The following is a 26,750-nucleotide window of genomic DNA, read 5'->3' on the forward strand; positions in this document are numbered from 1 at the left end:
ATGAAAATCCTTTGAGGCTATGTGCTTCCTAATCCCTAGAAACTAATTTTTCAACTATTTTTTTATAATAAAAAAATTCATAAATTTCTCTTTTTTCTTCTTTTGTTTGTTTCTTCTATACACTGCTTAAAATCATGTAATTTGGAAACAATTTATTTCAGAATTTTGAAGTATTGCAGAAAATAATAAAACTAAGGAAAAGAAAGTGCAGGGGAAGAGTGAGTAAGTTTGTGAATGAGTCCAATGCATAGGAGTAAGTTTTAGAATGCATATGTAAACAATAACTTCAAATCCCATCAAATAACAGCTCAAGTTTGATTTTATGAAAAGTCTGATATATATGAACACATATAACATCAATAAAAAAAATTCAGTTTGGTTTCAAAGGTATGTTTTATTATCTTCTAAAAATGTTTCATTACACAACAGAGCAACTTGTAAATACTTTTTCAACTTCTTTAATTTTTAATATATATATATATATAATAAGCTGAAAAATATTTAATATACAACAGTTTCATGGAATAAGTGCTATTTAATACCATAATAGCATTAAAATTTTATACCATATTAATACTAATTATTTTAACACCAAACAAATCCTGTTAAAATGTTCTAATACATTTTTAAAGCATGTAACAAAACATAATTTTTTGAAGCATGATAGTAATAAAATAAGTATAAATTAATTTGGAAGAGATGCATTCTTTTCAACACAATGTGTCAAACTATGCTTTGTTTTTCGATGTTTTTTCGGTAACTCAGAGAATATTCCATATGCATGTTCTTTTAGGGCAGGTGGTAATGCTCGCTTAACTGGTCTTCCACCAACTTGACTTGACTTTTCCTTCCAGAATAAATTGATTTTCTTCTTGCAATTGCTGTAGGTTGAACAGGTATTTGATTGCCTCTCCTTCTGCTGCACTTCAAAACTCTGCTTGAGTAGTTAAGGTTTCTAAAATGAGGGGAAAACAAAAGAAGAAATCTAAGTAAATTTCTGCCAACTTCATCATACAACTGAAGAGTTTAGTGGAAGAAAGTCTGACATGACATTTTAATAAATTAAAGAAATTTAGCTTTAGAATGTATAAAAATACAAGAAAGCTACTTACAAAACCCCTTTTCATACTAAAACCCTCTTATTAAATTTTCTATAGAATAATATCATACCATATTATAAATGAAGAATGTATAAGTTTTTAAATTGCTATTTGACACTTTCTTTCGCTAAACTCTTTAAATGTGGTGCAAAAAAAGTTGTTAGTATTAACCCATAACATAAATATTAATTATACTTTAGAGAACATTAAAATAAAATTAATAAAAACCCATACACTGTTTAGCTAAAATTTTAACAATACATTTTTAGATTCTTGTATTGAATGTATATTGTAGTAAATTTATCACTCTTTCAGTTTCAATTTTTACAGCAATAAAAATTAAATGAAAAACATCAAACAATTAAGAAATCTAAAGCTCAACACACTTCAAAACCGGATTAAAAAAAGTTAAGTCTTTAAAAATAAAAAAATAATCTGTTACAATATAATATAAACATTAAATTGTTACACATTAAATCTTATTTTCTATCTTGCGAATTTTCTAATGTAAACTTAACAAGCCTACAAAAATAAGTTTTAAAAATTACCTTCCAAAGTCATGCAAGGCAGACACCAATCAAGTTTCTGTTTTTCCAAACTTGTTTACATTCTTCACTATTTTTTTTATTGCTGGCTTAAAAACATCAGGATTATTTTTGTACCTGGAAACCGGTACCATCATCATCATCTGTTTCACTGTCTGAGTTTTGATATGTAGCTACAATGGGCTGTGAAGTAGTGTTTATAGTTGGTAGAACCATGTTGTTATCATTGCAAGGCTGTGAAAATTTGTCAATATCTCTAGGTAAAAGCGTGTTATTTGAAGAATGTGGAAGTACCGTAGAAGAAAATTGTGATTGTAGAGCATCATCAGATTGAGAAGAAGGAAAATTGTGTGGTGGTTTAAAACTTAAAGGTAGCAAGAGGGTACTATTTGAATCCAATTTTTTTCCAGTAGCCCACTTCATACATTAATTTTCTACTTTCTAGAGAATAGACAAATGTTGATTGTTTATTTTGTTTCAAAATCACAGCACTTAAATGCTTGCAAAGCTTTCCATTCATGCCAACAAAGCAAGTACAAATGGAACTTTCCAAATCAACAAAATGGTGATCAATTTCAAAATAAGTGTTATCTTTATTTAGTGATCTGATGTTCTGAATTATTCCTTTATCATCTGGCAAAAACCTTTTTACTAGTTTTTTGTTATAATGACCAAAACTAAAATCTAAATATCTACTATGTAGATACTTCTCAAATCTTGTGACAATGAAGTCCAGTAATTGAACTAAGCTAAATGCTTTCACTCGTCCAAGTATGGTCTCTTTTAAAACTTTGAACAAACTTTCAACATAGTTTGTTGTATTGTTTCCCCTGGTTAATACCATTTTTCTATAAGTGCACCATAATTGCTTTTTGGAGAACAACTTGCTCAAATATATGATGAACTTGTCATATTTCCTGACTGTGTTATTATCCAACATATTTTGAAGCAACTCTTTCAATTGCATTTCAGTTTCTGCATACATCAATGATTTAAAGGAAAAATATAATTCTTGATGGTGCTCTTTTAGAATTTTATTTTCACTGTTCATAAGCCATTGCCACACTGCTTTTAGCACATGAAACTGACAGAGTAAGTAAGTAGAATTCAGCCATATTTCACTCAGAACTTCTCTTTTCTTCAGATCATCATCTGACATTACAATCAATGGCCCATTTTGCAATAAACAGCATTTCTCAGGGAAACACTCGCAAAGAAGTTTCACTCCTTCACGAAAATTATTAGTTTCTTCTTCATTTGTAATGATGCAGCCAATAGGTATTCCACCAGCTACACCTGGAGAAATAAAAAAATGATGATTTAATTTGTCCATGTGACCAGATGCATCTAGCATTATCATTTCTTGAACGTTGCTAAGTAAATCTATACTTTGCTTCATTATCGGTGTCACTACAGCAATCGCTAAACTGTTCTTTACTTTTGAAAAAGCAGCTTTACAGAATGGCTGTTGATTGTAAGAGGAAATATATTTTTCAGCTTCCCTGACAATATCACTTTCTCTTCGTGATCCATAGATTTTGATAAATTCATTATTTAGCAAGTGATTTATGACAGATAATGAAGGTGGCTAAGAACTGTCTATGCATGCTTCTGCATAATCTTCATTACCCTGAAGCTCTAATTCTATTTGCAACATTTGTCTTGCAGTAGCTGCAGTATGTCCTAATACAAACAACTCAGACGTTTTTGTGTTAGGTGTGATAATGGCCTGAACTTTTTAACAGCAACACTGTCAAGCAAATGATTATGCAAGTACAGAAGCTCACATAATGCAGGAAACTCTATAAATTCTGGGAGTGGATCTTTGTGTTTGGCAGTGAAAAATACCTGTAATCAAAACAATTTGAATATTTTACCGTGGATATATTAAACATCAAAAATAAAAGCAAAGAAAATTTAAGCCTTTCAAAATATAATTCATAATATTAGAAATAAAAAATTATTATTGAAAATATAAGAAATAATTATTGATATTGAAAAATAAATAAGTAAATGAAGATATTAGATATTGACACATATAAAGAAAAATGTAATCTATTTTTTTAATTAGTTTTATAAGTATGACCAGGAGTCATCATCTCGTAACCGTCAAAATTGGGTGACACTGGAGTTAAGGGTTTCGCATTAAGTATCCCTTCAATTTGTATTATTATTGTTTTAAAATTTTCATATGTGCAGCGTATATTTCCTATCGTTCTTTTTAAATGATGCTTTACAGACTTAACTCCCCCTCTTACAATCCACCAAAGTGAGGTGACTTAGAAGAGATAAAATTCCAATTTATTCTCTCAGAAGTAAAATATGAGACTAAATTTTTGACAGGGAAATTAACTAGTTTATAACACTCTTTCAGTTGAGAATTAATTCCCATAAAATTGGTTGCATTATCTGTGAATATTTTGAGCAGTTACTACATCTATCTATGAAACGTTTTAGAGTGGCAATCAAAGCATTCGAAGTTAAATCTGACAAAATCTTAAGATGAATTGCTTTGGTGACAAAGCATATACAGACATGTATAAATTTTACTAAGTACATCCTTTCCTTGATTTTTATACGCAATTAAAAATGGACTGCTTAAATCTAATGGAGGCGACTTATTTACTCGTTCATATAGCAGTATTCCTGGTATCCGTGACGGTAAGATGGGTTTTCATTTGAAGCACATCACACAAATGTGTGCTTTTTTTCATGCCAAATCTTTACCACCTAGTGGTCAAAATTTCAAATGTATAGTATTTAGTTGTCCTTGAGACCCAATATGCAATAATTTTTTACGTACACTAGAAAAATAAATTTGACTTAGCTTACAATTTTGTCCTAAAAGAAATCCTCTTGCTATATTCATATTTTTTTTAAGCTGTACAAAATTTAGTTTTGGAGATTCAGTGAACTTTTACATCACTATAGAGCGGAAATTGTTCAAATCTATTCATTAAAAAAAAAATGCTTTACTTGTTAATAACCATTACATAACAATAAAAATATTTCCCAATTATAAATTGCAAAAAGAAAATGTCATTTTTTATATCTTGTGTAATCAAAAGTTATAAATGCTTTTAGTTCCAATTTCTGGGTCCAAAAGAGTTTCTATCAACAGATTCAATCAAACTTCTTTGTAGGCGATCCTATAAAAATATCATATTTAATACTACTTTTTAATGGGTATAAAAATTTCAGTAATAGGCAGAATATAAAATTAATGATAATGATTAATAATAGTTATAATAATTTTTATATATATATATATATATATATACTTCCAAAATATAAGTAAGAAATGTAACATTGTTTCTTCTGATTCTATTCAAATTTTAGCCCCCCCCCCCATCTTTATTCGAATATTTCAGTCTGACTTCTGAAAAGGAACACACAAAAATATTATAATGAACAAAGGAAGTCTAAAAATTGCGTAGGTATAATTGGAACAGGGATAATATAAGCACAATTTTGCATTTCCTTTTTGTTATTTTTAGAGTACTTTATTCATATAATATTTTTTAAAACTTTCAGTTCTTTTGCCAACATTGATATCGAAATTGACATTGAATACCGATATTTGAACTGAAAAGTGAGAGAAAATATTAATTGTTATAAAAAATTGAATTTGAAAATAATACATTAAAAAATTATTCAATGTTATTTAAGGAATAGAATGCTACTAAACTAACCAATAATAAATATTTAAAATAAATTAATAAATTATAGATATTATTAAAAAAGAATAAAATACATTTGACAAAATAATTATTGCTAAATAAGTAATTTATTTTTAAAACAGTGTTTTTAATTATATAAGTAATTCATTTTTTAATTATCTTATGACTTAACTTTTATTATTCAATTTTATTAATATTTTTTTTCTTTCAATACTATCATTACTAAATGAAAATTTATACGAAAGCGGAAGAACAACTCCGCATTATAGCAAGCCGGATAAATTATGAACTATATGCTAGAGCGAAGGCACAAGAACCTCTTCAAACTTAAAAGATCAAAGGATCATAACACAAGCAGAGGAGAAACGAATTAACGACTGCGTAACTGACGGCGATGAGCTATCGCTCGCTTTATTTACTACTTGGCGACCATCCACAGAAAAGGAAAAAAAAAAAAAAATGACAATTATATATAAAAAAAATAACTTACCTTTTATTTACCATCATTTTATTTCAAAATAATTTTTAAGTTTTCACTTTCTTACTATATCAACACTAGATGGCGTTACCAAATTTATTCCTTGCTTGTTTGCTAGACTAAATTCCGAGAACGAAACATAAAATAGTCGATGCTATTAAATAATTGAACTTTGGGACCCTCCGGAGGGGTTGAGATTTATTGATTCTTGAAAATATGACATCGTAAAAAAAAAAAAAAAAAAAAAACTCAATATTTTCAGTTTACTCTCGATACTCCAAAACTGAGTTGGTTTTCCCTTAACTATTGATTACATGTTTATTCAACAACCTGTACGTAGATATGCAATTCTTTTTATTTTCTTACTGCATACAGAAATTGATGATAAAGGGTAATTTGTTGATGTGATATTTTCTACGGGACGCATTCGTTTTAATCGAAATTTCTTCTTTATTCGTTTCATTTTTTCTTAAAGTTAACTGCGAACTTAAGCACAAAATGTTAGTGTTTATCTCCCGTCTGTTACCGCGTATAAATTTATATGCGACGAATTATCAGTTTCTGTTTGTTTCTATTTGTGATGAATATTCAATACTGATTGTCTTCAATTTTTCTGTCATGTCATATATCCTTCGATGGTGAAATTCGTTCAACTTCGTAATTTTTGTGTTCATTCATTTTTAAGGTAAATCCTTTTATTTGTACTTTCTCGTATAAAAACTAATCTTTGATCCATCCACAAAAATAAAAGAAGTTTTTAAATAAAAGCAATTAAAAATTTTATTCAAATTGTTAAATTTTTTTAATAAACGTATGGAATTTTGTAATCTTTGTATTTTGACTAAAGTATGATGTATATAGAGTGTAATGCTTATCTTATTTTCAGATACTTATGAATTGATAAAAAGTTTAATCTCTAACATTTTTTTAAGTTTTCTGCTACAAATCATTATAAATTCGTCATTTTTGTGAATCCTTAGTAAATTATTGTTATAAGTAGTCTTTCTTGAATTCATATTTTAAATCGTATCATGGTGTTACTACATTATTATTTTTCAAAAAATACTTCAAATGTGTTCAGGTATTTTAAATATAATTTCAATTATTGGTGAAAATGTGTTGATTTTCAATAAGCAATTTCTAATTTTTCTCTTATAATTTTTTTATCATCTCCTTTTTTTTTTTTTTTAAGTTTTAATGTAATTTTAATGAAGCAAATTAAAAACTCTTTTAAAAGTTATTAATCTTTAGGAAGTTAACCATATCGGGATTGAAGAACTGTTGTTTACTTTTTAACTTTTTATTGTGTTAAGATTGCATGGTTAACTTTTCAATTCAACAGCTATTAAATTTTCATCAAGAATAGTTTTCAATTTAAAATTTGACTCAGAATCAATTATATAACTTGACTAAAATTGCAACATAATCTTATAACAGTTTTTAGGTTTTCTGTAGTTTTCCCGAATATAGAATTATTTACACGTTTGTAAAAATCTCTTGTAGAATCTTTATTTGCTTTATAGTCTGTAAAAATAAAATAGGTGTTTCAAGGTCATAGTATTTTCCACACTTTCCCCTTCTTTATTACCATGGTTTCGATAAATCTTGCTTTTACCCCATACCAGTACATTTCAATTGGAAATTGGAATAGGAAAAAAAAAAAGTGAATATTCTAGTTGCTGTTTGAAAACTTGTATGTTACCAAAATATATTAACATCATGATGATTTTCTATGATGTTTAATAAGAGCTTTATAAATATTTTAACATTATTTTTGTTGTTAAAAATTAAAGTGGCCATGTAAGCAAACAATTTTATACAATCATTTAACTTTTGAGATATTTCCTTCAATAAATAAAATTTTAAAAAATATGAAAATGTTTTGAAATCATATAGAATAATTGAAGGTAATAATTAGTTTTGTATATTAAACCGATTTTTGTTGCACTTTATAAAAAAAAATAAAATGTTAATTTTACTATTAGAAATCTACATATTATCATTATATATATTAATTATTTACAGTAAATATGAAAAAATAGATTCAGTAGATACAGGAATAATTACTCTATTATGCAAAGATAAGATGTTGAATTTTTAAAAAAGTTTAACCTTTAGCTTTCGGGAACTAAACTTTGAAAAATTTCTCTAATTGCTGTCTCTCAATGAAAAGAACTAAAAAGGCCTTCTGCTTTTTATAACTGCATTTTTTGAAAATGGCCCTTCAATTTTGATCAGCCATCCGAATTCTAGATGCGACTTTGTATCAAAGTTTTATTTCCTTATTTTCCTAAATTGATAATTCACTAATTTTGCATGAGTTACTATCAAATTAAATATTATAGTGCTGAATAAATTATATGAAATGTTCTGCATTATAGTTATTTGGCATATTAAATAAAATGTCACCGATTTTATAGTGATTTATTTGTAAAGATAATACAAATAGAAATTTTCACTTTGATTATTTTGGAATGTAGAAAATAATTGAAATTTATTAAATTTCTAATTTATTACTGAATGTAGTTCTTTGAAAGCTTGAACATTGCAGTGTGAACTTCGTTTTATTTTTATATTTCTACTTATCAGTTTTTTGTAAACAAATTTGCAATTTTTATATAATATTTTAAAATTAGTTGCTTGTATTTTCTATTTAAAATTGCTCTCTTTTCTGGTGTATTGCACAGATTACATTTTTCTTCTAATTTATTAACTAAATAAATAACTGAATATTTTAATATAAATATACTGCATGCAAAATTGATTACATTTCTTAATGTAAGTAATGTAATGTATTTACATTTCTTCCCATTTGAAACTTTTGTTATTTTTTTTAGTGATAAAGGTCCAATATTAGCATTTCTCACAAAATTTTTAATGCTTAGTATGCACATTGAAAATTTAATTTTTTGGTGAGAATTCCAGTTATTTGTAACATATATCACTTTAAAAAAAAAGCGCAATTTGAGTATAACATAATTAGTGATTGAAATAAAAAATACTTTTCCATCAAAAAATTTTCTAAAATGTAAATAATTATCAAATTTTAAAAATGTAAGGCAATAAAATAAAATTGGGCATGGTTTACTTAGAATTTGATGTGCAAGGTACTGAGTATCTCTTATAAATTTTCTTCCATAAAAGTTAATATAGTTGATAATTTGTTTATAAATTACCACTTTTCAGTGCGATATTATAATTATGCCAGAAAAATGGCATTATTTCTGAAAGTTTTCTCTGACAAGCTCATTCTCAACATCATAAAGCATTAATATGTATGAATTCTCAATATAGATCAGCATTCGCTGTTGAAGATTAATATTATTGATATGGGAATTGTGATATTGCAAAATTAAGGAATGAGTAAAAAAGCAATTTAATTCAGTCTGATATATTTCATGAATGAAATTAAGCCTTTTCATTTCATGCATCTTAAGACTGCTTTAAAAAAAAATAATAATAATGTTGCCAAAACATGGCTTGTAGAACACATTAGCACCAACACTAATTTTAAATTTGTGCTGATGGAATTGTTCTGATTGCATGAGGTAGTACAATAGGGAACTTATTTTACAAGGCAGCTAGAAAGTGTACTTGGGTGAAGGAAATCATTAATCGTCCTTCTGTAAGTGAAAGGTTAGTAAAGATTAATTTCAGTTTAATAAATATGCATTTTTAATAGCCCACATGTTTAATAAATTCATATATTAAAATAAATAAATACATATACTTTTAAATATAGTTATGATTGACATGGTAAATTTTTGCTTGCTTCATTTTAAAAGAATTATAAACCTAATAATCTCTAATTTAAAAATTCATCTTCGCTTTCATGAAACTGCTTTCATTGTCATCTTGTAAATTGATCACAGTCCTCTTGATTGCATTGTCTTTAGCACCAGATAAGCTAAGTCCTCTTGTAATTTTTCTGTGTGTCTTACACATTTTTTCCTGTCATCCAGTTTCATCGATCAATTTCCTAACATCTTTAATTTTGAAAGATTTTTATTTGCAGTTTCATTTCTGTCCAGATAAGTTTTATTGTGTTGTATTGGCAGTGGTATGGGAGGGGGTCACCACTTTATTTCAATAGTTGTTTTCTGTTTTTGTAAAAACGGTTCTTTTATCATAGAATTCGGTGTAGGTGACACCAAATCTTTTTAGTAATTGTACATATTATAGACAACCATTCTTTGATTGCCTCCCGACATCAGGGCTATTCAGGATAACAGATCTTATAAAACAAACACTTTAGCACTATTTTGTGAAAATGATATAACTTTAATCGAGAACAAATGGCAAAAGATCAAATTGTAATTCATTCTAAACATTTTAGGGATTAACCTATAGAAACAAATGTATTTCAGTAAAAGTTTTTCTATTAATAAGACTTTGCTATAATCACATTTTTTTCATATTGCAGGTACCTATTATGCCTTTATTTACCTTAAATGCAGATGACCCATGCTTTCCAGTGCAGAAAAACAACACATCTTAAATAATGATGAATGAAAGTACTCATACTTAAAATATTATATTAATGGCAGCAGACAAAAATTAATATCTAGTTAATAAATTTTAAATATGAAATATGTTTTAAGGCATAAAAATAAAGTTTTGCAACTGTTGATTAAAAATTTTTGAAAGAGCTTGTATATATGTAAACTCATGATGGAAAACAGGTAGGGGAGAGTTGCGATTTGTGAGACAGATTTCGCAAATTTTTTCTTTATTCACTGACTTAGATTTACCATGACTGCAGTTTATAAAAATCTAACAGTATGTTCTATAATTTATTTTTAAAAAAAATATGCGAGAAGAACAAAATACAAAAAATTAAATTTAATTTGCATAGTTAAAAATTGTAACATTTTTGTCTCACTTCCTGTATATGAGTGAGGAATGGGACAAGATTTGGGAAAATTAAAATTAATAAATATGATGGTTTGGGATATGCCAAATATAAGTTTATTTTGAAATTTTCTTTAGTGCTTCATTGGTGCTACATCTTGAAAACTTTTATTTCCTTTTACGACCATTTCTAGTGATTGCAATATGTTATTGCTTAATATATTTTTCTCCGTCTGGAATCTTTTTCTTCCATATTTGGAACATTTTTATATGAAAAAATGTAAAATTAATCATTCCTTTTAGTTTAGAGTGACAAAACCTTGAATAAATAACTTTCATAATTTAGCTTCATTTTTTTTTTCATTATTTAATATTTATTATATTTATAGCAGAATTTCCCTTAACTGGAATCAAGTGATAAACATGATTTTAGGCAGAAAATAATTTTTTTTATGTGAAACGACACAGAATGATCTACAATATGTATTCATACTTAATATGATACCTATAGTTATTAGCAAAAATGTAAAATAACAAAACATGTTCAGAGACACTCAGTGGCGTATTTTGACAACTTGAGGCCACAGGTGCTACAGTATTCTGAGGCTTCCTTCTAGGTAAATTGTATATATAATTATAAGTAATTATATATATAAGACAAAATTAATAAAGTTGCTACAATTTTTCTTAATTTTTTTATTCTAATTTTTTTTGATAATATAAAATGATAATGTGACATTGATTTAATTCTGTCTTTGTGTATTTTCTAAATGGGATGGACATTACAATGTCCAATCATTCAAATTTTGAAACTGAAAAATTATTCTTGATAAATTCACATCAATTTTTTTTGTTTTAAGTTTTTTTTTTTTTTAAGCAATTTATTCAATTAAAAATGGTTTGAGTTGATAAATCCTTAATTTTTTTCATTAATTATTACCAGTTTTATTATAAATTGAGACCTGTTGAGGGAAAATATTCCTATTTATATTTCTTTCAAATTGAATTAAACAGTGTCAACATTCTTTATCCCATGCACTCAATAGTATTTTACATTCAACTGCATATATGTACATTAATTTTTTAGTGAAAATGCATATTAAAATAATTAAATTAGTATTATTATCTTACTTTAATTATTATTATTATTAAAAATAATAATTTAAAATTATTTAATAGACTATATTAATTATTTAAAATTTTTTCATTAAGAATATTTAAGTAAAATAAGGTTAGAATAAATCTAAATAACAAATATTTTATTTTCAACAAAATAGTAAAAAAGGTGCCAAAACATTTTAACGCCATTTAAATACTCTTTAATTATATGACTACATATTTTTGAAATTTAAAACAATATTAAGTAATTATAAAATGTTATTATATAATATTGTATGTAATTATTAAATAATATTATTTAATTATAAAACAAATCATATTTTATATTTATATATTTTATTATGCATAATTTCATGTTGTAACTTTCCTCAATTTGTTTTATACATATTCTTTGTAAACTATTTTTGAAATCAATTATTTTCTACATCGTGTTCATTGACCATAATAAGCAGCATGTTCAGGCACTCTTGAATTATCGACAAACTATAACAGTTTTTCAGCTGCTTTAGTAATGTGAAGCTGCTTGCATTTCCGACCATTAAGCATTTGTAAATTTTCAATGCAACCATTACATTCGGGAAAGCTGATTATTATCATATGTCAATTCGTAAAAATTTTTTGCAGGTACTATTTTTTTGCCATTTATTTCGAGAAGTTGTGACAAGTAGAATTTAAAATGTACCATTTCATTACCAAATTCGGATTCGATATTCTGTATTCTTTAAATTTTTGAGCAGCTTCTTAATTTTGATGTTCGTTTTTTTGAAAATTTATCAAATATCCAAATATTGAATGAACTTTACTATATGCTTCAAAACGCCACAAAAGTTCTGGGCGTAGCATATCTGCCACTTTTTTTTGCTATGACACCTAATTTTCTCTAAGTGACTAAGCTATGACACCTAATTTTCTCAAAGTTTTACGTACTACTGTCTTCGATTTGGTTTTTTTCTTCTTTTTTTTTTTAATACACCGGTCCAAGTTTTGCCACTTTTCATTACATCACGAAATCTCCCATCAGAAGTAGGGGGGGGGAATTTATTCATTACTTGTATATTGACCACTTTTAAAGACTGATAAAAATTAAATCATGCAACAAAATTTAAAAAAAACAAAAACTGTGCACATTTTTATGAAGATCCATGATTGTAGCAGTATAGAAATACTGAAATTATCATTTTAAAATTTGATTAATCTGTTTAGATGGTTATGCCAAGATCTGCATTTGCCAATTCAAAAGGATTAAAAATAAAATAGAACATTTAAAACTGATTATCCTTATAGATACCAGAGGAAAACTAGCATTAACATGTTATTCAGATTTTAGTTTTTTGACGCCGCATAATTTAGAAGATATATTTAGCAAATGGTAAATATTTCGAGACTTGAGAGTTTGAGATAAGCTAAAAAGCTTTCACTTGTAAAATTTTAAATATAATTAATTGAAAGGCATAACATTGCATGCTGATTTAAGCTTATTTTCGTCTTAGTAGCAATCTATACTACTAGTACTCTGGTTACTGAACTATTACCTAATTTTTATAAAATAATCGTTTTTAAAATATTCAAATTTAATAGAAAGAGTTAATGCATATCAAATACATGATTAATGAATTAGCATTTAATACATGATTCTGATTTAATTTCAGTTACTTATAGTGGATAAACTGGATTTTTTTTTATCCATACACATTGACTGGTATATTATTCCCCCCCCCCCCTTTTTTTTCAAATTTTTTAACAAAATTCAAAAAATAGGAAATTCAATCCCGTTTGAATTTAATTCATTTTCATACCCTGCATATTTTTTTATTCTCTCACCAATTTTATCAACATTTTATGTGTTCCATCAAATTGAAACAGATAAAAACTGAATTATTTTTAATTTTGAAAATTCCTTTTTTATGTACTTTAGGTAAAATAATATAAGTTGATCTTAAGGGATGATAATTTATTCATTCCATTTCTACATATTAATTTCATGTAGAGAACAAGAATGTCCTGTTTTTCCGTAATTCTTTCTTTAAAAATTTGTTTGAAAACATTTCATCCCTCTTCATCTATTTTTTAAAAAAATTTATTTGAATAAACCAACCATATTTACTAAAAATATAAATAACAACATTTAAATCATTCAATCATTGTATTCATTCAATAGTTTGATATATAACAAATCAGCTGCCATTAATAATTAATATGAGAAATAAATATTCGTTCTAGTATATACTGTTCCAACTCTGAAATGAAATAAGTACTGATATAAAAATGAGAATTGCAGCATATTTTAACATATTTTCTTCTGCTTTTTGTATACCTATCTTAGAAATGGATCTCAATAATGTTTTTTTCTTGTGAATTAGTTAAATCAATATTTGGTCCTCCCGCTAATCCTCTCTTTTTTGTGTGTACATTACAAGCATGATTATATTTTTAATATATATATTATGAACTTATATAATACATTATCATTTGGATTGAATTTCTCTGTATTGAAAATTATCTGATTCATTTATGCCTTAATTTCAAAATGAAGTCAGCCTATCAAAAATATTTATATATATTAAGAACATTCATTGGTGATATTATGGATGTTCAAATGAAAGTTATCTTTAAATTGAGAAACCCATGTAGGCCATTCTATTTTTAAAAAAATTTATTCACTAATAAATGGTCAACGAAAACCGGAAAGTTTCTAAAAATCCTGGAATAACTGAATGTTTGGTAAGAAATTTTTTAAATAAAATTGTTTGGATTGAATTTCTCTATATTGAAAATTATCTGATTCATTTATGTCCTAATTTCAAAATGAAGTCAGCCTATCAAAAACAGTCAGAAAAATTTATAATTGAATATGAAATTTTAATTGATTGGTATCTTATTTCTAAATATGAAATATCAAAAATTTCATATCGATGAATGATTACAAAGCTAATAGAAAAGCTTTTTCAGATAATCATACTTTAAGTGATTACTTTATTTTGCATAATATCAGAAAATTAGGCATGGCATTGTTGAAGTAATTTATAATGTATTAAATAATTATGGTTTTTTCCCTCAAAACTTCTTGGTAATTGCTTTATTAAAAATCCATCATTGCTTAATTGGATTACCGTTTCAGAGTTGACCAGAAATTTTCTAATGCATCAAAATTCAAAAGTTATCAACTGCTTAAATTTTGATTGTATTGGATTCTGAAAATTCTTACTAGTTTGCATGCAAACTTAAGTCACAAATGGTTTTTATGATATTGCAATAAAGTTTACTTTATAGATATTTTTCTGATATTCCATTTATTGATTACCTCTTATGTTTTGAAACTAATGCTGTGGTTAATTGAAAAAAGTTGTTTGAATTTTTTTATTCTGAAAAGGAAAGGAAATGAGTTCTATTTTTCAATTCAGTAAGGAAGATATTTATCTTTGCTATCGACTCCTGTTAGTAAAATTTTTCTTTTCCCAAATTATGCATGTGGTGATACAGTAGGATAAATAATCTCCTAGCTCATTATTTATTGATCTGTATATCTTGATACCTCAAATTATATGTTTGCATAAATATTCTCTTTTATTTCTTTCACAATTCAACATCTGATCCTGTTATGTATCTAAAGGTTTGTACAGGTTCAGGTTCGAACTCGCAACATTAGGGTTCATAGCCTAGTAACAAAGCCACTAGACAAAAGTGTACACTCTTCTCCGGAAGTTGTTATCTGGCTTATAATGTTATCACCACAGGTTCAATTTTCTAAGATGAAAGTCAATTCCATTGAAATTCAGTAACTTTACTGATGATTGTCAAATATTTGGATCATTTTAAAATATTATAAACATATTTTTCAGTATCTTACATTTAATTTACAATAGATTACATTTCGAACAAATTGTAGATTTACACATCTAGTTAGACTTATAATTTAAAATTTGCTCTTTTTATGAGATGAAAGTTTCAACTTTCATTAAAAAATGTTTGGCTTTAAGCAAAAACTTAAAGCTTTGTTGTTATCAAATGACAGCATAGTAGCTGTATATACAATATATTTAATTTGCATTTGGTATTGTGTTATTGATATGAGAATTCTATAACGAAATTGTAGATGCAAATATATCAATTTTTGATTATGTAATAGCTAAATTTTTTTACAGAACCTCATTTCTGCAAAATTCTGTCTTACACACTATAACATAAAATATGTTTATAATATAATAAGAAACAATAGGACAATTTTTTTATTATGTAATATGTAGAGATTAACAATAATTTATTTAATAAATTTTAAAAATTAAAAAACACTTTTATTTACATTTTAGAAAGTAGATTTCATTACTTTCAAAACTTTTGCTGTTGTAATTTTCAATTTATAATTCTCTATTTTAAAATGTTAAACTGAATTTTATTTCTCATATTTATTACCTAGTGGCTTTGCTTGTATGGCATCAAAATATAGTTAAATGAAATGGTTACCTGATAAATTAAGTTATGAAAAGATTGCAAGAGCATATTGTCTTTAGTAACAGACAACATTTCAAGATTCTAGTATATCAGGAAGCAAGTGCAGATAGATGAAACATTCCATTTTAAAACCATCAAACAAATTAAATTAAAAATGTTTATGAAATTAATGATCTTCTGCTATAAAGCTTATATGCATTCAAATAAATATATTTGCTCATAAGAATTTAATCTGGATTATAAGAGTTAAATGGCCTGATTTATAAAATTGCTTATTAATAAAGAATATGAATAAAACCCATATTTTGAATAAATCAGCTTAATGAGAGGAAAAATGAAACAAAACAATTTCATTTTTGTTCTAACACTTTGTGGATGTTAATTTATTTATCTGCAATATTCTTACCTGTTTCTTGAATCTGTGATCTTTGAAGAAGCCAGTGATAACTCAACTTGGAATTTAAAATCTGAAAAACGTTATGAACAGCCGCTGAAAGGACTCTCAACTATTTTCTTTTGGAAATGCAGTCATTTAATTTTAATATGTATATAGAATAACTTGTCTTGTCATAGAAATAAATGTTATAGTTATTACAGTAAAAGAACCTGTGTACCATAGGCGTGTACACGACATTACCTATGAATGTGTTGTTATGGTATGTTTATATGCCTTTCCTCTATTGTTTAAATTATTATGTTAGTTGTTGAAAATTTTATAATTGCATAAAAAATAAATATATAAAAAGTCTTGTTATGTCTACTAAGAGTTTCAACATTCTTCAGTACCTTGGATTTTGAAATTTAATGTTCTTTTGTAGAATTTATTATTTCTGTTGGAGGCATATGATGTATTTGATTGCTTATTGAAATTCTTAAAAAAAATTATTTGAAATGTTTGGCTCTTTGAAGCTGTATTTTGGAAAGCATTATTTATTCTGATACTTCTTGCTTTTAGAGTATGCTATTGCTTTTCTAGAATTATTGTAACATTTAATTTCTATACGTTTATCTCTGCTTGGTTTCCCATTACATTCAAAAGAAAACAATCTTTCATAGGCGTCTTTTGAATTTTATATAACATTAAACTGCATTAGCATGATGGAATAGACATTTTCAATAATAAAAATTTACATAATTAATTTCAGTTGAAAATAAAGGAATTTATTTACTATTAAATTTTATATCTAAAGTAACATTTAGAATTAAAGAAAATATTTATTTTTTTATAATGAAAAAAACTTATATTTTTAATAGCATATCGAATATGTACTGTAATACCAGAACCTTCAAGTTCATAATCTAAATCTGTATGGCTAGAAAAAGAATTCTGAATAATATATTCAAAAATTAGCATTATGCATGATAATTGGTTTGATACTTACTGTGGATCTATTTTTATATAAAATTTTTAATTTTATAAAAAAATTGAATGTTTATAACTTGAAAATCTTTTAAAAAATGCACAATGTTTTTAATTATAAAGAGCTACAAGTACTTCATATTATTGCAATGAACAGAAATTTTTATATGCATGCTGAAACTTGAAAAAAGCATATTTTAAGAAGAAACAAAAGTTGTATTCTTCTACGATTAGAGCTCCTTTTAGCTACATTTTAAATTATGGAGCTTTGACTTTTCAAACCAATATTGACTATGTATTTATTTAATCAGTGAAATATCCTTTATTTTTATGAGAATAGTTGATTTTTTTTGAAGGTGTAAATATTCCTAGTTCCCTTAAAAGCATTCATTCCCATGTTGATTTCCTACTTTTTAAAGTTCTTACAACATTATGATCAGATTTCAGTGTATTCTGATTGTTTGTATGATTTTACAAAAGGATGTATTTTTCCTAAAGTTGCGAATTTGTTGCAACTGTAGACGAGTACCACTAAACAAAAATATACAGTTTGATTATTCATTTTACACAGATTATACTCTACATCTTTTTTTGCTTAGAGCCTTCATAATTGAATACATTGTTTTTTTTAATTATTTGGGAAAAACTGAAAAAGTATATCATTTTATTTCACTTTTTCCGGTTAATCAATTTTAACTCGCCTTAGTAGAGGGCAACAAATTAAGGAAATCATACTGGACCCTGATTGAAATTATTTAAATAATAAACCCTTTATAATGAATTACTTCCTATGTATATATTTTTTACTCTCCACTCACTTACCCTCTAAAAATATGTACCTTGGAATAACTGGAACAAATATTACATTTTAACCACAATTTTTTTTTTTTTTTTTTAAATATAGACTGTCAAATGCTATCTTACAAAAATTTATCAAATACAAAAGAAAAAATGCTTTTATAGATAAAAGTTTATAAATGCTTTCCAAACTAGTCAGTTTGTTCTATCAATTCTCTTGCTGTTTATAATCTTAATATTTTCAGAAATTTGACATAAATGTTGATTCATCAAACTAATTTATTTGTCTAAGTCAAGAAGAAAGTTTAAAGATGATTGTGATAATAATTTTACTCTGAATGAACTTAGTAGTATAAAGTGGCAAACTAACAAATAATCACTAAACAAATGCCACAACCTAACTTCATTTTCTGCATTTTACAATAGGCCATCATTTTTTTTTTCATGACCAAAACCGAATGTAGGTGTATGAGACCTGATACCCTTTTAGGATGTCATAATAAATCTGCTGTGTTCAGTGAAATGAAAAATTCAGTTTTTTAATTTTTCTTGTATTATTTGAAAAATTGAGAAAATTCTATGGACTTTTAATGAAGTGGTTTAACTGATACAGCCTATACAAAGAATTATTTAAGAGTCTATAACCTCTGTAAAAGACTATTAAAGTTATTACAATATTTCATTATTTTTTTTGGCAGATAATCTAGGCAAGTGTTGGTTGGCATGTCGGGAAGATATATAGTTTATTACCTGGCATATGGTAATACTTACTATTTATATGTAAATTATTTTAATTTGGCAGATGGTATCAGTAAATATTATATGTGATAATTAACACTTTTAAATTATGATCAAATAGAATAATTAAGAATTGCAACAGAATTCTCATTTCAAAATGATTTGATCAAAATTATAAATTTTGTAGCTCTTGTATCTGGTGGTAAATAATTTTCATCCTTACTTTCATTAAGTATTTCAACATCTCCATGAAATAAAAACTATGATTAAGAGAGCAAAATTGTGATTTACTGCAAAAGAGGCTTCCTAAAAAGGATTTTAAATATTTCTTATGAAACATTTTTCTTCTGATATATTATGAAAGAAAATATTGATATAGTGTAAGAATAATAGTGATATTAAAGAATATTAATGGCAGTTTATCATTTTTATCAATTCATTAGGTTGATAATTAATACTTCACATGAAATCAGGGACAGTCAATGTCATTAAGAATAAAGGATTCTCCATTATTTTCGATTTGGTTCTGAGTTCAGCGGGTTATTTCCCAAACAGTTATAATTATAATTGTAATCATAAATTGGGAAACTCATCCATTTTGATGTGTTTGCAACGAAATACTTAATACAATTCCTGTTACAATGGGCATTTCAAAAAATGCTCATCATAAATTTCCCTTTTCATCAAAATGTTAATGCATTAAAAACAATGAAAATGATAAAATAAAAATTTGATGCAATTTTCAGTTTACTATATCTGTACCTATATATATATATATATAAAATTCAAGAGAAACTGAAATTATTCAAGTGACAAAACTAAATTTTCACACTGCATGTTTAGAAATTTAATATAAAAAATTACATCAGATTTCTAGCAGCAAAATTTAATTTTTAAAAATGTTTCTTTTAAAGATGTCCAAGTCATGAGCGGTGGTGGCTGACCTTTCAAAGCTTAGGAAGCGAATTACTTCTTGAAGAGTGAGAGGGAATCAAAGGACATCTGTTTCATTTGGTAGTTCTTTGATAGAAAAACTTTATGTAAGTTCTTGAAGTAGATGATTTTCGTTACTTGTGAAGAACATAGGCATACACTCTGCTTCAGAACACTGTGGTGATGACAGATTTTAGCAACTCTTTAATTTAAGTTTGTGTCTCTATTCAATCTTGGAATTATTTACTAAGTAGTATTTATTTCAAATTTTGAAGAGCCTGATGAATCTCAAGAAAGATGCTTCTGAGATATAGAGAATAATAATGGGGAGTAGATATTATTTTAAGAATACCTCTTTTCTTGTATTTCTCGTAACTTAATTTTTTTACATTTTCTCTCTTGCATGGTTTGATCTTACAGATCTTGGATACTAAAGCATCATCAGACGTTCCAATTCTCTTTGTAGAAATTTCAAAAGTAGTGAATGCAATAAAAGGAATCGTGATTTTCATTGGTAAGCTATGCAAGATATTTTCTTTTAAAATAGGAAAATCAAAGTCTCATGTGAAGAATGAATCTGTTGCATTTCATTACCTAAGCTTTCACTACTTAAAATTTTTTTTAAACATCTTTCATTAATACAGTATTCCTGAATTAGATGAAGCAGAGTTTGTGATATTTGACTTAAAAATTGAACAATACCTTAAAATTAGACCATGGGTAAATTTTATGAAAATTTTCAGGTACTTCTAAATTTGGTTGCATATAATTTACTTCCAGATTTAGTAATTTTTCATCTTTTTCAGTTAAACATAACTTGAAAGTATTTTCAGAAATTAAACCATAGTATTGTGATCCTTCTTTGCCTTCTGTCATTCCACTCACTATGTACCCAAACACAGAGTGAATGAATTATTTATATAGACATCTGTCTTTTTCTGAGATATTAAAGAAATTTATTATTTTTTTTTCCTTTCAATAAATTAACCTTAACGCGAGAGATGAAATTTGGATGCTCCAATTTCCGGGTTCCCTGACGGAAAACTCCCTGAATTTCATTTTGCTGCATTCAAGACCCTGGAGAAGTACTTGATTTTCCGTTAGATCTTTCTATATTTATAATAAAATCGAATGCGTGTGTGTGTTGGCTAATTTAAAGTTGAAATTTTGCAGGAGCTCACTGAAAGAGTTACATAGTACTTTATAGCTTAAGACCTTTATAATAGTATGAGTGAATAATATGACTATCAAAATTTGAAGCTTAAAAATATTTCATGAAGAAGCTATCAAAAGATAAGTTACATAAAATATTTAATTGAAAATTTTAATGAGTATTAAAATGGCAAACTGGCTGGTTGCCAAAGGCGGCTAGTTAAAAAATAAGTGACATTTGTCTCCATTTTTTGATCTGTGCAGTTTGAAGGGAGGGAATAGAGGGTGCAGCAAACAGTGTTACAGCACAAGGAAAGAATTTTTTTAAGCAGGTCCAGCAACTGGAGCTAATATTAAGCCATTTATTTTGTTTCCACAATTCTTAGATGCAGAACTGAAATGGTTTTTGAAGTGTGGGGAGAATTATTATTTGTATAGATTTTGTAAGGTTGTATTTAAATTTGGTATCACTCCTTCCATCAGGGGGTTCTATTTAAGATTTTCATGTTATAGTCTAATGTGTGGTGAACATTCAACTGTTCTTGAAAGTAAGTAAATGAATTTATACTTTCTGTTTTGGAATGAAAGCAATGAGGTTGAAATTATGGATGTGGCCTCAGCTTAAATGGGCTGTTTTATAACGAAATATATTTAACAAGACTGGAAAAATTATATTTGAGAAAGATTTTATCTGTCACAATGCAGGGGTGTTTGTGCTCCGGGGAAACCCCGGAATTCCGGGGATTTTGAACTTCGATACCCGGAAATTCCGGGGATCGTCGTTCAAAAGGAAGTAGGAATAATAATGAATTATTTATTTTGATCTGGGTAATTTTGTTTGCTTTGAAAGCAGAAAACGCAAGGTCAGTGTGTGTGGTGAAAACTTTTCCTTTCTTTCTCCAAAGGCAGTGATAATGCGTGAAAAGGGGGAAAAAACTTCTTTTTTGTTCTTTCCTTATTGCGAGTTATGGCTCATTCCCCCGGTTCTCGGACATTCTCTTCTGGATTCTTTTCGGCAAGTAGGCGCGGTAGAAAAAAAAGGGAGAGACTTCGTTCGACCAGATGTGCGATCACGTGACCTGGGTTCAAAGGTCTTAATTTTGCAAAATTAATGGTTATTAATTTTGCAAAAAAAGTAATTAATTGAACTTTTATAATTAGGTCATTCAATACTTCATAATCGTAATTTTTCATTTCTCCCCCCCCCCCCCTTCTCGAAACTCCAAAATGTCGGTAGTAAGTCCGTAAAAGTTTCAGGGGATTTTTTGGGGTCCCACAAACACCCCTGACAATGGATAATGCATCGGTAAATTTAAAAATTTGTAACGTACTGAACGATAAAATGTAAAAAGAATGTGAAACTTTATTAATAAATGTAGGTAGTCTGTATGAGATTTTGAACCTCTTTTTATCTAATATGTATTATTAATTTAAAAGTTTGGCTGCTAGAAGAGACTATTCTTTAAATTTTTAGAGAATAGGGAACTTTCTAAGAATTTTTGGAGAACCAATTGATTTAAAAATGATTTAAAATTGAAAGATAATATTTACATTGCTGGAATCTGCAAGCAAACTAGTTGAAAAGACAGAAAATAGTGTGTAGCAGAATCAAATATTTTTAGGAATTGAAAATTTAACAGAGTAATTTAAAATGCAAATAAGGATTTTTTAATTTGTATTTATCTCATGCCTTTTACCCTTTATTCTGCTTAGTGCAGATCAAAGGTAAGGTTTATAGATTCTTATGAAATTTAATATTTTAATAAATTTGGTTTCAACTAAAGTGTGAATGTATTTGTGAAGATAACACCTTTTAGTAGTTACTATGTAGTAGCGAATGATAATGAGTCTTCCATTTTGATTTCGAAACACACTTTGAGCTGCAAATTTTTGCATATTAACTGATGATAAGCATATCAAATCTCTTAAATACTCTTCTGCTAAGCATTTAGAAGTAAGCAAGCAAGAATGTAATCATGAATTTGGATATTAATAGTGAAAATATTTATTTTAAATTCATTTTTTTGCATTTCTATATCTAAAACATGTAATTGAATTTTCTAAGAAAGGTTCTTGATAAATCTTTGAATATTTTTCTTCAATAAGAGTGGGGATCCTGAATTTTACATATGATGAGATTTTTTTTTTCTTGTAAATTAGACTGAGGATGGCATGAGGCCAGTAATTTTCTCAATAACTTAAAACATTTCAAACTAGAGAAAGTAGTTTTTCATTTTTACATAAAGGTGGTGCTTTACAAAAATTTTTGATTCACAGTGACCTATTTAAAATTGTAACCAGCAATTTTTGAAAATTAGCCAATAATCTATTTATTTAGTACTTAACATATACAAAAAGCTCATTTTAGGTAATGAAAAGTCATAATAAATAATAACTGTTGAGATATTTAGCCTATTAACACACATTTTTCCAAATAATGGAATGAAATTAAGCACAACTGCACTCATTTCCATATACATTTTTGCACAATATTTTCATTTTATAGCAGCAATTGCATTTTATGTTACTTTGCACAAATAAAAAATACCTAATTAAAATATATAATATTTCACGATATTCGTGCTAGAAAATGAAGATTATGTAGATCATGGAGGTGCATATTTTTGGCTAGAAAATCAAGTAACTTTATGGAAATACTCTCTATGTTTCAAAAGCCAATTTTTTTGTATTTTACACTGAATTTGTTTTTAAATTTATTTTTAGCTCTGAAGAGAATTAAATTCGGAGGTGTTCCAGTTTCATTTTTTATGTGTTCATCAAGAAATGGCCAGTGAGAAATTTGGGCATTCCTGCATTCTTCTCTACCAAGTCGTTTGCCAATATGAAAATAATACAGATGGCATGGTGAGAAGATGCAAGAGGCTTTCAAAAACAACAAGGATTTTCTTGCCATCAAGGATGTGCTTTCCATATTTCTTGGATAACAAGGAGGATATACCAGGTATATAATTTGCTTCTTCCGTAAATGCATAAGAGAAATCATTGGTTTAAAAAAGAGTGGTCTCATAAGAAAGCATTAAAATGTAGAAACTAAAATGCAGTTAAAAAAAAGAAAAACTTTAGCTTATTCCAGTTAAGTTTTCTCATCCTCACTTTACATGAAGGTTGGCTTGAGGGACTCTGGACTGTCATTTAGATGAATAGATTCTTATGTAGACTTTGTGAAAAGAAGAAGAGCTGGGGGGGGGGGGGGCGAAGGGTCATCAAAAGAAGGATCTGGACTAATACTATGGCAACAAGTTTCCAAGACTGTCAGAAAACAAAAAAATAGAGGAAAGTGTTTTTATTAGTGCAGATATTCAGAAGGTTTTTTTTAAAGACGAAATGTTTGAAAGTAAAATATAAATCAATAATAAAGAATCCTGGAGGGTTTTAAAGAAACTGTCAAAAAATTCTTTGGGAACTTTAAATACCCCATTTCTGAATATGCTAACATATTTCAAAAACCTGGGTTGTTCAGTGAGTTTGAAAATGTATTTTTTAAATTTGCATTTGAACTATTTTCCCGAAAATCGTGGTGCTGTTACTCCAAGATAACCAAGGAGATGGGGATAGATACCAAGGTAGGTAGAGTGTCAATATGATGGTGGACTCTTGTTGGATTTTATGATGAGAAGATCTGCATACTGTCTACAAGAGACAAAATCCTAAAAGGAGCTTTCATGTAAAAATTCATCTTAAGGACCTATAATACTAGTATGTCTTAACAGTGGTAACTGCTTTTATTAATATTATTTAGCAAACCATTTGATAAATAATAAATGTGTAGATAAAACATTTAAAAGATATTTTGAAAACAACTACTTTTTTCTAGAATATGTAAAATAGACTTTTTCTTCCATTATTTAAGCTCACTTCCTAAACATAATTGAGTCACCAAACCCATAGCTATACTGTTGACTTGCATGATCTGAAAACCATGAGAGCATAGGCCAGAATTATGATTGAATTGTAATGACTTTCACCTATCCCAGTACTGCCTTATGATGTGCGTCCTGTCATCAGCAAGAGGTGACTGGACTCCACATCGTTATTGTAAGTTTTAGAAACTATTTGCAATTGGATTATTTTTAATTTCTTGATATTATGCCGTGACAAACTATTTTGAAACACTGATCTGTGCCTTAGATGAAGTTTGGTGCATTTAGTAAATTATGGCACAGATTAATTTATTCAGTCTTCATTACAATTCGGAGTCCGTTGAATTTTTCGTAGCAAACTACTCATGCTTATGTACAATTTGCAATGGCTATTCAAAATTCCAAAAAGATGGTGGATGGTTCCTTATTTTATAACTTCTTCCAGTTTTTCATTGGCATTTTTCTTTGCTTCATCGACAAATTCATTTATTGTCATCTAATGACAGTAAATGAATAAATAAATAAAAGATGGACAAATAATTATTTTCTTTTGTCAGTTAAAATTTTTGCTAATAATCAGAAACACTCACCTGATATGATTCAGTCACCTTTGAAAGAAACTAAAAATCACATTTAGAGAATTAATCATTACATTTCTTCACCTAAGCTTTCATCATTTAATAAATTTTGAATTATTATTATCTTTTATTAATATAGTTTTCCCAATTTAGATAAAGCAGAGTTTTAATCTAAAAAATCTATGGTATTGTAGTTAAACTTCAGCTATGCCTTAAAATTGGACAATGATGAGAATTTGTGAAAAATATTCATGGTCTTTTAAATTTCATGATTGCTTCTAGTTTTCTTGCGGATTTGATGATACTTTACCTTTTTTAGTTAAATATGATTTGCAATATTGCAATTCCATTTCTGAAAAAAAATTCAATCTTTTTTTTGCCTTCTCTTGTGCAGCCTGTCATATTGCATAGACTGTATAAATAGCTCGTTGACTATCTCCTTTTGAGACATTTAAAATATTTTTGCTCTTATCAATAATTTGACCATAATGGATGAGAAGAAATTTAAATCCTCTAATTTGACATATAATATATATAGACAAAAATTTCATCATATTTTAAAATAGAGGAAGAAATAACATTTCTTTGTAAATAAAAGTGCTTTAGGTCGTTACGAATCGAAAAATGTGGGAAACTAACCAGTGTTTTTTGTATATTAGTGAATAATTTGTTTTTTTCCCTCCCTATCTTATATAGGGGGAAAATGCTTTTTAAGTCATAAAAATTTATTAGAATGGCTTAATAAAAAATAATAATCAATGTGATAGATTAGTCAGTTAATCATCACACGTTTTTCTGCAAATAATGAAATTGAACTGTACACAGCTACTCTCATTTTCTACTGCATTTTCATTTTTTACTTAGGGAAGAATTTAAGAAAGCCAAGGAAGAAACAAATTTTCTGCAAGTATTTTAAAGAATGGTATGGAAATAGCCTTTAACAGAGATTTTTTTAATGGGTGAATTTTTCTCAGAATTCTAAACTTATTTTTAGTACATATGCTTCACCTTAAGGGTTGTATTAAATTTATTTTTGGCTCCGAGGAGAACTTAATTTCAGAGTAGCTTCTGCTTCACTTTTAACTCGC

At 27.2% G+C, this 26,750-nt stretch overlaps 1 protein-coding gene across 1 annotated transcript; it reads right to left on the reverse strand.

The window, feature by feature from the left end:
- Positions 1–494: 494 nt before the first annotated feature.
- LOC129959493 (uncharacterized) lies at positions 495–4,865 on the reverse strand. The gene is made up of 3 exons (XM_056072347.1): positions 4,478–4,865; positions 1,649–3,493; positions 495–955 (listed from the first exon to the last, which is right to left on the reverse strand). Exon 2 carries the CDS (start codon positions 3,042–3,044, stop codon positions 2,031–2,033), a length of 1,014 nt encoding a protein of 337 aa, XP_055928322.1. The 5' UTR covers positions 3,045–3,493; positions 4,478–4,865; the 3' UTR covers positions 495–955; positions 1,649–2,030.
- Positions 4,866–26,750: the final 21,885 nt, after the last annotated feature.

This window comes from Argiope bruennichi, chromosome X1, assembly GCF_947563725.1.
Source record: "Argiope bruennichi chromosome X1, qqArgBrue1.1, whole genome shotgun sequence".
In the NCBI taxonomy this organism is placed as follows: Eukaryota; Metazoa; Arthropoda; class Arachnida; order Araneae; family Araneidae; genus Argiope; species Argiope bruennichi.

Bases quoted from the DNA above. Each gene is read 5' to 3' on its own strand.
- LOC129959493 (XM_056072347.1), bottom strand. From the start codon at position 3,044: ATGAAGCAAAGTATAGATTTACTTAGCAACGTTCAAGAAATGATAATG.